The 13,941-nt window shown below is 38.4% G+C and overlaps 1 protein-coding gene across 1 annotated transcript in view; it reads left to right on the top strand.

Moving 5' to 3' along the window:
- Window positions 1–13,941, top strand: part of SCAF11 (SR-related CTD associated factor 11) — a 50,410-nt gene that overhangs the window by 13,503 nt on the left and 22,966 nt on the right. Inside the window, exons 2-3 of the mRNA XM_054399392.1 lie at window positions 4,669–4,747; window positions 5,570–5,724. Coding sequence (XP_054255367.1) covers window positions 4,687–4,747; window positions 5,570–5,724 — 216 coding nt within the window. The 5' untranslated portion in view covers window positions 4,669–4,686. The remainder of the gene's footprint in view (window positions 1–4,668; window positions 4,748–5,569; window positions 5,725–13,941) is intronic.

The following is a 13,941-nucleotide window of genomic DNA, read 5'->3' as shown; positions in this document are numbered from 1 at the left end:
AGCAGATCCTCCTGGAGGCACTGCTGAGACAAGAATAATGAAGAGGTGATTTGGTACAATCAGCATGGCTTCAGCAAGGGTAAATCCTGCCTGACAAACCTGGTGGCCTTCTATGACAAGGTCACAACATTAATAGATGAAGGTCAAGCAGCTGACATTTACCTGGACCTGAGCAAAGCTTTTGACGCTGTCCTGCACGACATCCTGGTCTCCAGGCAGGTGCAGTCTGGGTTTGGTGGATGAACCATTCAGTGGATAAAGAACTGGCTTGATGGCCGCACCCAAAGAGTGCTTGGGATTGCCCTGACCCAGACGCAGGACCTTGCATTTGGTCTTGTTGAACTTCAGGATGCTGGCTTGGGCCCACCTTTTCAGCCTGTCAAGGACACAGCTTGGTGTCCTCAGCAAACCTGCTGAAGGTGCACTCAATGCCACTGTCCATGTTGCCAACAAAGATGATAAACAAGACTGGTCCCAGTACTGATCCTTGAGTGGCCTCCACTTGGACATGGAACAATTGACAGTGTGGTGCAGCAGACACGCTGGAGGGAAAGCATCCATCCAGAGGGACCTTGACAGGCTGGAAAGGTGGGCCCAAGCCAACATCCTGAAGTTCAACAAGACCAAATGCAAGGTCCTGCATCTGGGTCAGGGCAATCCCAAGCACAAATCCAGGCTGGGCAGTGACTGGCTAGAAAGCAGCCCTGAGGAGAGGGACTTGGGGGTGCAGGTGGATGAGAAGCTCAACATGAGCTGTCAATGTGCACTTACAGCCCAGAAAGCCAACCAGAGCCTGGGTTGCATCAAGAGAAGCTACAGCAGGTCGAAGGAGGTGATTCTCCCCCTTTACTCCACTCTGGTGAGACCCCACCTGGAGTACTGTGTCCAGTTCTGGAGCCCCTATTACAAGAGGGATATGGACATGCTGGAACCTGTCCAGAGAAGGGCCATCAGGATGATCAGAGGGCTGGAGCACCTCTCCTATGGAGACAAACTGAGAGAGTTGGGGCTCACCATGAGGGTGGTGAGGCACTGGAACAGGTTGCCCAGGAGGGTGGTAGAAGCCCCGTTCCTGGAGGCTTTTAAAGCAAGGCTGAATGTGGTTCTAAGCAACCTGATCTAGTGTGAGGTGTCCCTGCCCATGGCAGGGGGGTTGGAACTGAATGGTCTTTGAGGTCCTTTCCAACCCTGACAATTCTGTGGTTCTGTGATAATTGCTTAGAAACATAAAATGTTTAACTCCTTTAAATATAACAAAGAATGTACTTGTGGTAGTGCCCCTGTTCACTATTCACTTTAATATACCAGAGTGTTCTTGCCTTTATCTCAGATCTGATAATTTCCTATTAATAATAGGATATTTCTCTTGAAAAATAACTCCATTGAAACTTAAAAGCACTAGAAAACTATCATCTTAGCTGAAATGCTTTGCAGTTTTTAGGCATTCTTAGAAAGTATTTCATTCATAGAGTTGTGGGAGGATTGATTTGATTTTTTTTTTTTTTTGGTGGTGTTTTTTTTTTTCATCATTAATGTAGTATAATGCTTGTTGCTGTCTTGTCCAGTGCCTTGCGTTTGTAGAGCTTGGATTGTTTTCTAATATTTCACATCAGCCACTGAATGATCACAACTAAAACACACTGGTCAGGAGTCGGTGGTACCTGGTAGAAGTACTCTTTGGATCTTAATATTCTCCAAATATATACAAGCCTGATTGGACATGGTTAGCCATGAATATGGGCATAATATGATCTTCACATGAATGCATATAATTTGGTGACTGGGAGAATGAGAAACATTTTTCTTACTGCTTTTCGGCATCTTTTCTCCAGCCAAAACTACAGGTTCTTGTATGGGATGCAGATGGAATGTCAAATCCTGAGAAGTAGTTCCAAATTTTGAAGTTTAAAAGAATCTAAAGGAATATGTCATATTTTGGGACAAACAGGAGTTTTGTTGTCTGTGCTGTCTGCTCCTCCTAAACCACTAAGCTTTCTTTTTTTCCTAGTTTTGTTTTTAATTGTATAAATTGAGCAACAGGTTTTAGTGTTGACTCTTCTGCCTGTGATGCTCCTTTTAAAGTAGTGGAGAAAATAGTCTATCCAAAGTTAATTCTTTAAATAAAATGTAAATTTTCATGGTCTTTTATTTTAATATTCCAGTAGTATTAAATTCTTCTTGTGAGAAATGTGGTGTCGAAATGACAAAAAGCTGAGCTGTGAAATGTATTAGCAACTCAGTATCTAAGTAATAGCTTTGTGAAAAGTGATGTAATGCTGCATAAATGTTTTCAGTTGCTGTACTTTTTGAGTTTACTGATATTCCATCCAGGATCTCTGTTTTTGTAACTGATACAACTGCAAGAATTTCTGGGATGTCTTTGTGTCCAGAAAGAGTACAATGGAGGAAAAAAACACCAAATCAAAGGAACTTATGTGGGTTTTACTTCTGCAGTCTGCCTTAGTGAACTCAAGACTTGTGTTACAATAAGCATGTAAAAGCTTTTTCTTAAGTTACAATTTGGTATGTAGATTTGTGACTAAGTAAAACCTTTTCTGTGGATGGATGTAGAGTGCAGAATTCTTGATCTTTAAACTTTCAGCTGTGAGGTGTCCTGGGACTTGGAGCATTGAGAGATGTAGCACAGCTTGTGGGGTTTTCTGCTTCTGTAAAGCATTGCTGAGGTTTTGTTAAAATTTAGAACAGATGGGATGTTGTTATGTTTTACATATATAAAAGTATATATATCACCACACATGTGATTTAAACTTTTAGGACCAAAGTAGTGTTACAAATCTGAGTGAAAACAGACCTCAGCCCCATATTTTAAATTCAAATCTGCTTTTGGTGGTTTTACCTGTCGCGATTTGATACGGATTTTGCTTGTTTAAACTATTAAAATTTAAAGTAGCAGTTCAGCTTTTGTCAAGTTTCGTCTTGCCTATCATTCAAAGAGTTATCACTCTTTGGTGATAAGTGATGGTCTGGTCAGTAGCTGTTCTGCTAACAGAAAACTTCCATGCAGCTTATGGCATTCACTGCAATGCAGTCTGTAATAATAGTAATGCTAGCATGTCCTCTATAGTGCCATCCTCTGATGGCACTTGCCATAATGATATCTTTTTAAAGCAATTTTTAAAATAAGATAGCACTATAGGAGGAGAACTCCCTAGTAGCTAGGTTTTCCTTTCCTTTTTCCTTCCTTTCCCCCCACCCTTGATTGACTTGATTCATATATTCCTTTCATGAGATTAAAAAGTAGTTTCTCCTGGGAACATTGAAGCCATTTAGAATTCTAATTACAGTTTTCTAATTAGTTTCACAGTTTTGACCATTTCTTTAATGAACTGTTTGAGACTTGCAGATCAGAGTTCTGCTTTCTCAGATTGCTTAAGAAGGTGAGAAGCATTTTTGTGTGATGGGTAGCTGCAGGAGTGTTTCTTTTCTCAGTAAAAGAAATTATAATTAAAACGCTTCCTGCTGCCAAGATGAAGAAATAAGGTCCTGACCAGAAGAAAAAAGACTGGGAGGCAAATTCTGTCTCCCCCCACGTCCTGGATATCCAGGTGGTAAAGGGAAACCAGTGTAGTTTGTAAGTGAAACAGGAAGAAGTTAAGAAATTTGATTGTGACATTCTTACCTCTCTCCTGCTGATTTTTTTTCTAGTAAAAGCATTAAAAACTACAGTATGAAACCTCAGTCAGTTCACTTTGGGTTTGAATGTTTAAGTTACCAGATCTTGGTAATGTCTAATTTCTTCAGTCTCTTGTGAAGTTTTAATTTGTTCTTTTAAATAATTTTTAAAGCTTTATGTAGTTCCAAAGAAAACTGCTGGTCCCTCTAGGGCTTTTGGGTGGGAGATTTACGTGCTTTTATCTCGTCTCTGCTGGCTATTCAGCCTTTGGTGTAGATTCTGTTTTGGTTTGGTGTTTGGGTTTTTGGTGTATTTAATTGTGTGAGTAGGTAAGCCTCCAAAGAATATATACTCACTGTTTCTTAGAGGTTCTTTCCACCTATATGATGTGGATCACAGGGATATTCTGTGTTATTTTGTACTGCTGCTTTGCAGATGAGTTAAAGGGTGCATCCTCTCCCCATTCATGATACTGCACTGCATCTGTTTGTGATTTGTTCCTTGATGATAAACTTTCCCTGTGTTTTCTTCTGAGTGCATTACATTTAATTGTATGACAGAATCAGGAAGAAAGATGCTTTTGTTTTTCTCAACTGACACTGCTCCCATGATGTAAGGTGTGGAGGAGCAACTAACTCTTCTGGTGCTTGTGTGTTTAATTTTGTTGCTTTGAGCATTTCTAAAAGGCAGTTTGCAGATGTTGACAGAGTGGTTTGTGCTGAAACTTATCAGTGCATTTAACTTTGAAAAGTAAAAGCACCATTGGTGGTCTTAAAACACTGCAAAAACTTTGCATTTGTTGAACAAAAAACAGTTTTCAAGTTGAAAATACCAGTTGTTGGACAGCATTAATGATGCTCCTAAGTTGCAAACAGATTGTAAATGTATATCTAACTCTTAATGCCATGAGTTTCTACTCTACAAGAGTATAATGAAATGGAGAGCACTGGAGAGCACTCATTAAATCCATAGCGGTCAATTCTATTTTCAAGTTGCAATCTAAATGAACTGTGTGAACTCTCTGTGTTTTCTAGAGTACATTTGGTAAGAAGATGAAGAACAGAAAGCAATATATTCAAGACACTGAAGGTCAGAAGCATGAAGGCATGGAAGGTAAAGTCTCTATGTGTGAAAATGTTCAAGTCTGTTATTCAGGTTCAAGTTGTGTAGGTCAGATTTTACATTTGCTCTCTCAATTAGTATGCTGCTTGTTTTGAAAGAAGTTATATAAACATAACCACTGCCTCAGCATAATATTTTTCCTTTGGCCTGTGGCATCCTTAAATCCTTTCTTGTCTCTTCTGTTTATTATTATTGACTTCTATTAGCAGAACAAAAATGGAAAATGCAATTGTTATTGAGAAAGAATAATTAGAGTAAAATTCCTTGAGGAAAAGTTCTTGCATTTTTATATTCTGAAAGCAATTTCTAACTTTAACAAAATTGAGAGCATTTTTTATTTAATATATGTGATTTAGGTAAATATTTGAGGATGTTCAGGTTAAAATAATTCTAAGACTAGAAAACTAGAATAAAGGCAGACAGTGTATATAAGATAATGAACATAGAGTATGCTGGTCTAATTTATTTTAGACAGAGAATGCAAACATCCAAGGAGAAAGAACTCAGGAGAACATAGTCTACATAACTGTGTGGCCAATAGGAAACTGTGTGATGCTTGCTTTATTTAAATAACCCTAGACCTAACTTTCCTTTGGTTAATGAGAAATATTGGTACAGTTCCATGAAATATGTTGCATAGTATTTTTCACGTGAAATACATACTTTCAACTACTCCTGGCCAACATCTTGAGTGCATTAGACATGAGAACTTTGTTTTTAACTAAGAAAAATGCATCTTACTGCCTTATTCAAGTCTAGAAGTACTTTATTTCAAAAATTGTCAAAAATTCTAAGTGTCAATGTTAATACCAGGTGAAGAAAAGGAAGAAAACTGTTCCTGTTCTACTTTATTATATGATGGTGATACATGCCCCATCTGTCTGAACTGCCTTCTTGAACAAGAGATTGGTTTTCCTGAGAACTGCAGTCATACCTTCTGCATGACTTGCATTCTTAAATGGGCTGAGGTAAGGCTAAGAACCAAGCTGTGTGTTTATTTTTCAGTAAAATCTATTGCATTTAATAACTACAGATTTATTTATTTTTAAGGAAATAAGTTATGCATTCTGACTACTTGTGCAGAAGGTTTCAATGAGCAGTTCATAAATCCCAGGAAACTTTTTCCTTAGTGCAATAAAGTACTTTGTGTTTTCTTTCACTAGACATCCTGACTTAGTAATAGTTACTAAAGATTAGGGAACAGTGGGGAAAAAAATGGTGTTGGCTCTTTGGAAGATCATATAGTATTATGTACATGTTGTAATTTTGTGGTGTCATTGGCTTAATCCTATTTTGTTACCCCTTATGCTGTTTGTCAATTCTTAGGGCTGGGACCAATACGTTTTCATATTAATAGAAATGTAAGTCTGATAAATCTTTAGTTTTCTAACTGCAAAGAGAATTCAGCTGAAAGGTTTAGTGCTAGTTCCAATGCTATTCTGAGTTACGTTTTTATTTTAATAACAGTTATGGCTATTATTTGATGGTTTTGTAGATAGTTCTGGAACCATAAAGAAAAATTACTTGTTGAACAATTTCTTGATGATCTTGATCTATTTTGTTCCTTTTTCCTCACGTATGTCCTGTAATGATTGTGTTAAGTCTTTAGTATCTATCTTTCCTGTAACTTTTTCAGTTGTCAGTGCAGTTTGGGGTATGCTCAAATGAGACGCTGCTTTTCGTCCTGCTTCTCTGCAGTTGAATGAGTTGTTCATTGTAGTAAAATTAACTACTTGGTTTCTTTGCACTAACTTTTTTTTGAAGTAAATTATTTTGGTTTCAGTATGTCCTTTAGAAGACTAGTATCACTTGTATGTACATATGCAATATAAGTATATATTTTACCTATTATATTTTAATGCTTTATTTCTTATTTAAGGCACACAGTAACATCACTTATTTCTGAAGATTTTGTATGAATTTCAGTGTTAAACAAAGGTTATTAGGTGAGACTTACTTGAGATTTGCAAACAAGGTAATAAATTAAGTCTCCCTTTGCCAGATTTTCTGTTCTGCAAATGATTAATTACAGTGCTCTTATAAATAAGAGAACAGGAAATTCTCATCCACAATTTTATCCTGACTTCCTTAGCTGGTTGTTATAATGGCAAATGAAAGGCAATAAATAGTGACATGCACAGGAAAACAGTACAGTAGATGGAGGCTTGCTGCTGGATTTGAGTTTATTCACATTGTCTAACAGATGCTTTTAAGCCCAAAGAGGAAGGAAAATTATCTTGCTTTAAAGAGGCAAATGAATGATACAACATGAGGTTTTTGCTATGTCATTTTGGTACAAAATACTATCCAAACAGGATAAAAACAACTTCTGCTCTTAAGCATTTACAGGTGAAGCAGATATGATGCCATAAAAATGGTGAGGTGTCGCCTTTAAGGCTATAAAAGGTTTCTACTGGAAAGAAGGAAAGAAGTTTCCATTAATAACATCTAATGGGTAAAACCATCTAGCCTCCTTTTCTTATGATACTTGACAGTTGGACCTGTTGAGTTCATAAAATTCCATTGCCCAATCTAGTAGTTTCAGTTTTATAAGGCGGGGGGGAAAGTGCTGAGAACTGGCTGACAGATGTTCAGAGGCTTCAGCTATGAGAAGCAGTTGAGATTTTATAGCTTGGAATGGTAGAAACCTATTACAAGCACATGGTTACTTGAAGCATGCTGATGCTATGTGGGTTTTGTGTCTACTATTAATACTTAGCAAGTAAATATTTTTCATCTTTTTTTGAGAAGTACTGAATGTGGTCTAGGTTTCTTTACTAGTTTTTGGTTGATAAAACTAACAATAAATAAGAGTAGTTAAATTTCAGTCACTATGAAGAGTGATGATACCTGCCTTCTGAAAAATACACTACCAGGTTCTGTTTAAAGAACAGTCTTTTTCTGCTGAAGTACTGGACAATAACAAAATTAAGAATGAGGTTATTGGAAAAAGGACCCTAATGTTTACATTTACTTGAAGTGCTCTTATCTGCAATTATGCTACATAAAACACTTAAAAGGCTTTGCCAGCAGTCCATGTTCAAGTTGGGTATTTTCTTTATCCTTCTGTGTTGGATCTGGACTTAAAAATACAACAGGCACAACTACTTCTATTCACTCTTGTTTTGAAATTGTATATAATCACTGTTCTTCTGACAGTTTATGGCTTTAGTTATAACTGTTTGGATTCTAACTAAACTCAGGGTAGTTTAGACATACAGCAAAAGTTTGTTTACCATTCTCCTCCCTCTTCTGTGGGAGATTTTCAACATTGCAACTGCAGTTAAGTGTCTGGTACCTGTGCTATTAGACTCATCTCCTGTGCCTTTGGCCATGCTAATCAACACTCTCCCAAGAACTGCTGGGCAGCACTGGACAGGCAAACTGTTGGGGACTGTTTTCATTAGGTACACAAAGGTGGATTTAAATGCAGCTCATCCTGTGCTAGCTGTCAGCAGCCTCTGTAAACCAACTCTGTAATTTACTAGTGCAGACTTTCAATCTTGAGGCTTTGTATTTCAGTGAGGCTATGTTGGAACATGTTCAGAAGTAAAAGGGACTAAATCTGGTGCTGAGGTTATTTGGCACACCCTTCCCTGGATATGATGAAGGGCAGCATAAGTGAAGGGTTAGTTTTGGTATAAAGAACATGTACATGATAACATTATTCTGCCTACAAAACAAAAGGAGAGCTTTGGCTATTGATCTGTGTAGAAAAGAGGGAGGGGTGAAACAACAACAAAAAAAAAGTCCCATCTAGAGCCTTGTAAACATGATCTATGCTGTTGTGTTACTCCAAGGGAAGTAATTACGTTACGTGTTTTTCTTGTCTGTAATACCACCAGTAGATTAAAACTAGTTGGATCAAAACTTTGCATTTCTTTAGCGTTGTTTTTCTGGTATGCTTGCATTTTGCATTTCTATTGGGTAAGCACGTGTGTTCTGGTTTTATAATCATCAGTTCTAAAAGTATTTAAGTAAATCCTAGTGTGAAGGGAGTTTAACTAGGTATCTATGGCAAGCAGATGCATGAATTAGCCAAAACCACCTCAGCTAAGACAACTTCTTTAGCAGCAATATTATCTTCCTACATGCATTAAAGAAGAACTCTTCTCTCATATTCAAATAAAACAATCTTAGAAGTAGAAGAGATAAATATTCACTCTGCTTTATTATAGGCTTTTGAACTTCCCTTCTGTTTTTCAGAATGCTAATAAATATTTTTGAGATTACTATCCTTGCTTTTCTATCAATGCCTCTTATGAACCATCATGTGAGAAGAGTGCTAAAGATTCAGTGTATTGTCTTTGCTGTCACAATTAGTGTCACAGACATCTGTTTCAGTGACCCTCCCCTACTAAGCTTACATCTCTGTCTCTGCACCTAGCTTCCCTCATTCAAATCCTTCAGATAAGTAAATTTGAAAGTCAAGTACATTCAGCTACAAATTCTCCAAAGCATTGGGGTATATTCAGGTAGGCCACTTGCAGTATCAGTAGTTGACTTAAGACTAAGCAGTTGGCATGAGCTGTCTTGCACTACATTTCTAGCAGATATTGTGATCTTAGAATAGTTGTTTCCTTTGTGCTGGTATAAGGTTTGGATCATTGATTATGTAGAGTATGCTGTGCATATATATTCTTCTGAGGGTGAAGAGTTACCTGTATGATAACTGGAATTCCTAATGTGGTCTTTCTGTTCTGGATTTTTATTGTTCTAAAGGATATAGGAAGGAATCAATTCATGTGGCAACAAGCTCCACAGGGGTCTTCAGTACAGAACACTGTGGGCAGGATTAAGATTACATTAATGAACCAAATATGCAGTGTGTTCAAAGATATGCTAAACTTAAACCCCAAAACAACAACAAAAAACCTTGTTCAAGTGTGTCCAAGGTGATGTATATGGAGACAATGCATTTGACAACTGCACAGAAAAGCTGTATAATTCAGTTCTTTTCAGAAAAATCTAGGCTTTAGATACTTCCCCCCCTCCCCCCAATGACATGTTTGTCTTTGTGGTGTGCAGTTGTTCTTGGCATGTTCCCCTGCTTAAGCAGAGTGGTTAAAGCATAGTGTAAAAGTCTGTGTGCTTCTGAGTTTGACATCAGTTCTTTCAATAACAGTGTCAAAGGAAGTACAATAACATGCACAGTATCTTATGATAGAATTCACAGATCCTTACAAATACTGAATCATTTTGTCCTTTCCTAAAGGCAGCCACTGTTTCAACAGAACTTGTCAACACTTCATGGCAATTCTGGGTTGGACGTAGGAGTAGCCAACTGCGTGATACAGGTAGAGAGAAGGGAGCTGTTTAGAGTTGTAACTAGGTCATCTGTTAGTTGTTGAGACTAGAAACTCTGGGTTTATGCACTCTCTGTCTTTATTATCCATGAATGAGATTTAAAAAAAGTAAAGCAACTAACATCTCCTGTCAGAAATGGTGCTTTCCTAAAGCATAACCACAAAAACTTCAAACGTACTTTTTGTAAAGTAGACTGAAAAAGATGTCCTTTGTTTATATCTGCTTCTGGGAGACAGTGCAATTCCCAATACCATCCTCCTTTCATCAAAATGCGGAGAGGTGTTTCTCAATACATGTGTTGGTATAGTCTCCCTTTTCACTGAAGTTGGAGGTGAAGTTGCGGACTTTTAATGCGCTATTATTACTAGGCGGAGTGAAACATACAGACATTATTTTTACAGTCTGAACCTTGCTTTTAAGCCTGGTTTTACTTAAGAGATTCTGGTATTGTGTAGCAGCTTCTCAATAAAGAAGCAGTAAAGAGCACAGCATTGTGTTTCTCATCGGACCAGCTTTTCATAGAATCATAGAATGGTCTGGGCTGGAAGGGACCTCCAAAGGTCATCTAGTCCAACCCTCTCTGCAGTCAGCAGGGACATCCTCAACTAGATCAGGCTGTCCAGAGCCCTCTTGAGCCTCACTTAGAATATCTCCAGGGATGGGGCCCCAACCACCTTCCTGGGAAACCTGTTCCAGTGTTCCACCACCCTCATGGTAAAGAACCTGTTCCTAATATCCACTCTAAATCTGCTCTTTAGTTTGAAGCCATTGCCCCTCGTTCTGGTACTGCAGGCCTTTGTAAACAGTCTCTCTCCATCTTTCTTGTAGGCCCTCTTCAGGTACTGGAAGGCCACTATTAGGTCTCCACAGAGCCTCCTCTTCCCCAGGCTGAACAACTTCAGCCTGTCCTCATAGCAGAGGTGCTCCAACCACCTGATTTTTTTTTTTTTATTTTTTTTTTTAAATGGCCCTCCTCTGGACCCACTCCATCTGGTCCATGTCCTTCCTTTATGGAGAGCTCCAGACCTGGATGTGGTATTCCAGGTGAGGTCTCACCAGAGCAAAGTGGTAGAATCACCTCTCAGAATTGGCTGGCAATTACTCTTTCAGTGCAGCCCAGGATGTGATACAGTAGTTGAATACGTTTTACTATGGGCCACCTGAAGGAAAAAAAGTACATAGGGAAAGAGATTTACTGCAACAGTTTAGTTCTGTACTCACATCTTGTTACTACTTGTTATGAAATGTTGTAACATGGAACTTGCTGAGGATATCTGCCAAAGTTACTTTATCAGCCGAATATGTTTGGAGATTAGTTTGCACTTATTTGTATAGCTTCCTGAAAATTCCCAGCAGGAATAAAGTAACTGCTTCAGCCTTTTGTATACCCCACTTTGATCAAATATTCTTTGAAGTGATGCATTTAAAACCAAGAGATGTTTACTTTTTGAGTTTCAAGATCAGTGTTGTGGTGGTGTAGCAGTTACAGGAGTATTGAGTATTAAATTATGCCTGTGCAGCTAAAGCAAGATTTTTCTTAGAGGGTCATCAAAACCAAATAAACTACTATGAAATGCTTTCTCTTGAAAACTTCCAAACAAATGCACACACCCTTTTGGACAGCTTTTTGGGAGTTGCAAATTTTGTGAATGTGTCACAGGTTTTGTGAAGAGAATTCTTCAGATATCACGGGATAGGTGAAAGAATGAATCACTGCAGTTACCAGTTTTAACATGTAAACTATGAGTAGGTTTGTGTGGAGAGTAAAACAACTGAAGGCACTTTAAAGTGTGCTGAGCAACTATTCTGTGCTTTTTGTCCAAGAAAAGCACTGTTATGAAGAAAAACAAAGCAAATTACAATTGGAGTGTATTATAGTACAGGTAGTGATAGGACTAGGGGGAATGGAATAAAGCTGGAAGTGGGGAGATTCAGGCTGGACGTGAGGAAGAAGTTCTTCCCCATGAGAGTGGTGAGAGCCTGGAATGGGTTGTCCAGGGAGGTGGTTGGGGCCCCATCCGTGGAGGTGTTTAAGGCCAGGCTGGATGAGGCTCTGGCCAGCCTGCTCTAGTGTGAGGTGTCCCTGCCCATGGCAGGGGGGTTGGAACTGGATGATCCTTGTGGTCCCTTCCAACCCTGACTGATTCTATGATTCTATAGTATTTGCTGAGGTTTTTTTAACAATCTGCATTAGAGGAAGATATTTTCATGAACCTGTGCTTCTTCAAAGGTTGTGCCTCATCCTACACTCCTCCTTCATGCACAATAAAAGCGATAGCTGCTCCCTGGAGTTGTTCTATCTCAGGGGCTTTTTCCTTCTTTTAAATATTTTTTTTCATCCTTTCCCCCAAACAAACAAAAAACCCCAAAGCAAAACAACCCACACCCAAAAACTAAACCAAACCACCACCAACACATCCAGTGTACATTTGCTTACTTATGATGCTACTTGAACAGAAGCTTTGGAGGAAGGAAGACTCAACACCTTTTTTACTGAACCATGTTGTCAAAACCAGAAAAATAAAAAAGGAAGACAAGAACCACCACTCCTCATGACTGCTTCTTGTAAAAATGTAATTTTTTTTTTGCCCTCACTCTTCTCTATAGCAGCACAAATTAAGCCTAACTGTTGGAAAAATAGAGTATTTTTTCATTTTCATTTTAAAAGACTTGTTCTTACACATTAGCTGACAGATAAGGGCTGATGCCTGTTTAGACAAAGGTTTTACAGATGGCGTCATCTCTAATTTTCCTCAAAGGCTATCCAACATTTGTACTGCCCTAGGGGAGCCTTAGGGTGCACACAGGACTGTCCAGTCTTTACAAGAATTTATCTTGAGATAAATTGTGAACTCTCAGATAATCCTAGGGCTATGAAAAGCAACTGAGTAGGACTGGAAAGAGCATCTGCTCTTTCTGAACATACCTGAACCTAATGTAGCTTTTGTGTCTTCCAGATTGTTGGGTTTTGTTTATTTTTGGTTTGTTTTGTTTCTTTTTTCTTTTCCTACTACTGTATATGGCTGTATGTAATTTTTAAACACTTGACCAGAAGAACTGAACATGTAACAGTGAATATTTTTCTAGTGGAGCAAAAACACTTGTCATTTCTATTGCTGGTAGTAACACTTAGTGGTCTGTGATACTTCATTGCAGTGAATAAACAACTTTCTGTGACATGAGAGCATCACTTAATATTGATGTGTAAATTTAATGTAGAAACAGATTGTGTTCTTGGAAAAACTTTTCAGCTAAGGTAATCCTGAACTCGCACTGAAAATGATTAAGAATTACCTTCCTTCCATCTTTGGCAGCCTGGTCTAAGAATCAAAGTGTTTACTTTGAAGCCTGCAGCTGATTCAGCAGTTACAGTGCCTTGTGTACTATCAAATCCCCCACCTGAACAATGCAATGCTGTTACTGTGGGTTAGCTTTACATTGACTACAGGACAAAATCTGTCTTCATGATCTGAGTCCATAGGGAGCTAGCCTAATTACTCAATATGCTTTTCTTATCAAGGCAGGGACACTGCAGGGAACAATGGCATCCCCCAAGAGGGGAAATCTTTAGTTAGTATAATATACCGAAGCATCAAAAGGAGAGGTAATGGCTTTAACTTACACTCTTGTTCAAAAACGTGTTCATGAAACTACTCCTGGGTTGTTTTTTATTTTGTTTTGTTTGGTGTTTTAATGAGTCTTAACTTTGTTCTATCTACCCCATGTGAAATCAGAAGCTGCCTGAATGCATGAAGCTTGGGGGCTTTGTAGGTGAAAGAGAAGTTGAGCACTTTGAAATTGAGAACAGAATGAACTGGGAAATGAAAAGCCCCAATGAAAAGGCACAAATGAAGTTCACGGAATGTCAGGGCCAGAGT

The sequence above is a fragment of the Indicator indicator genome, chromosome 3 (assembly GCF_027791375.1).
Source record: "Indicator indicator isolate 239-I01 chromosome 3, UM_Iind_1.1, whole genome shotgun sequence".
Taxonomy (NCBI): domain Eukaryota; kingdom Metazoa; phylum Chordata; class Aves; order Piciformes; family Indicatoridae; genus Indicator; species Indicator indicator.
The sequence above is the reverse complement of the archived record's forward strand: the minus strand, read 5'-3'. Positions and strand labels throughout refer to the sequence as shown.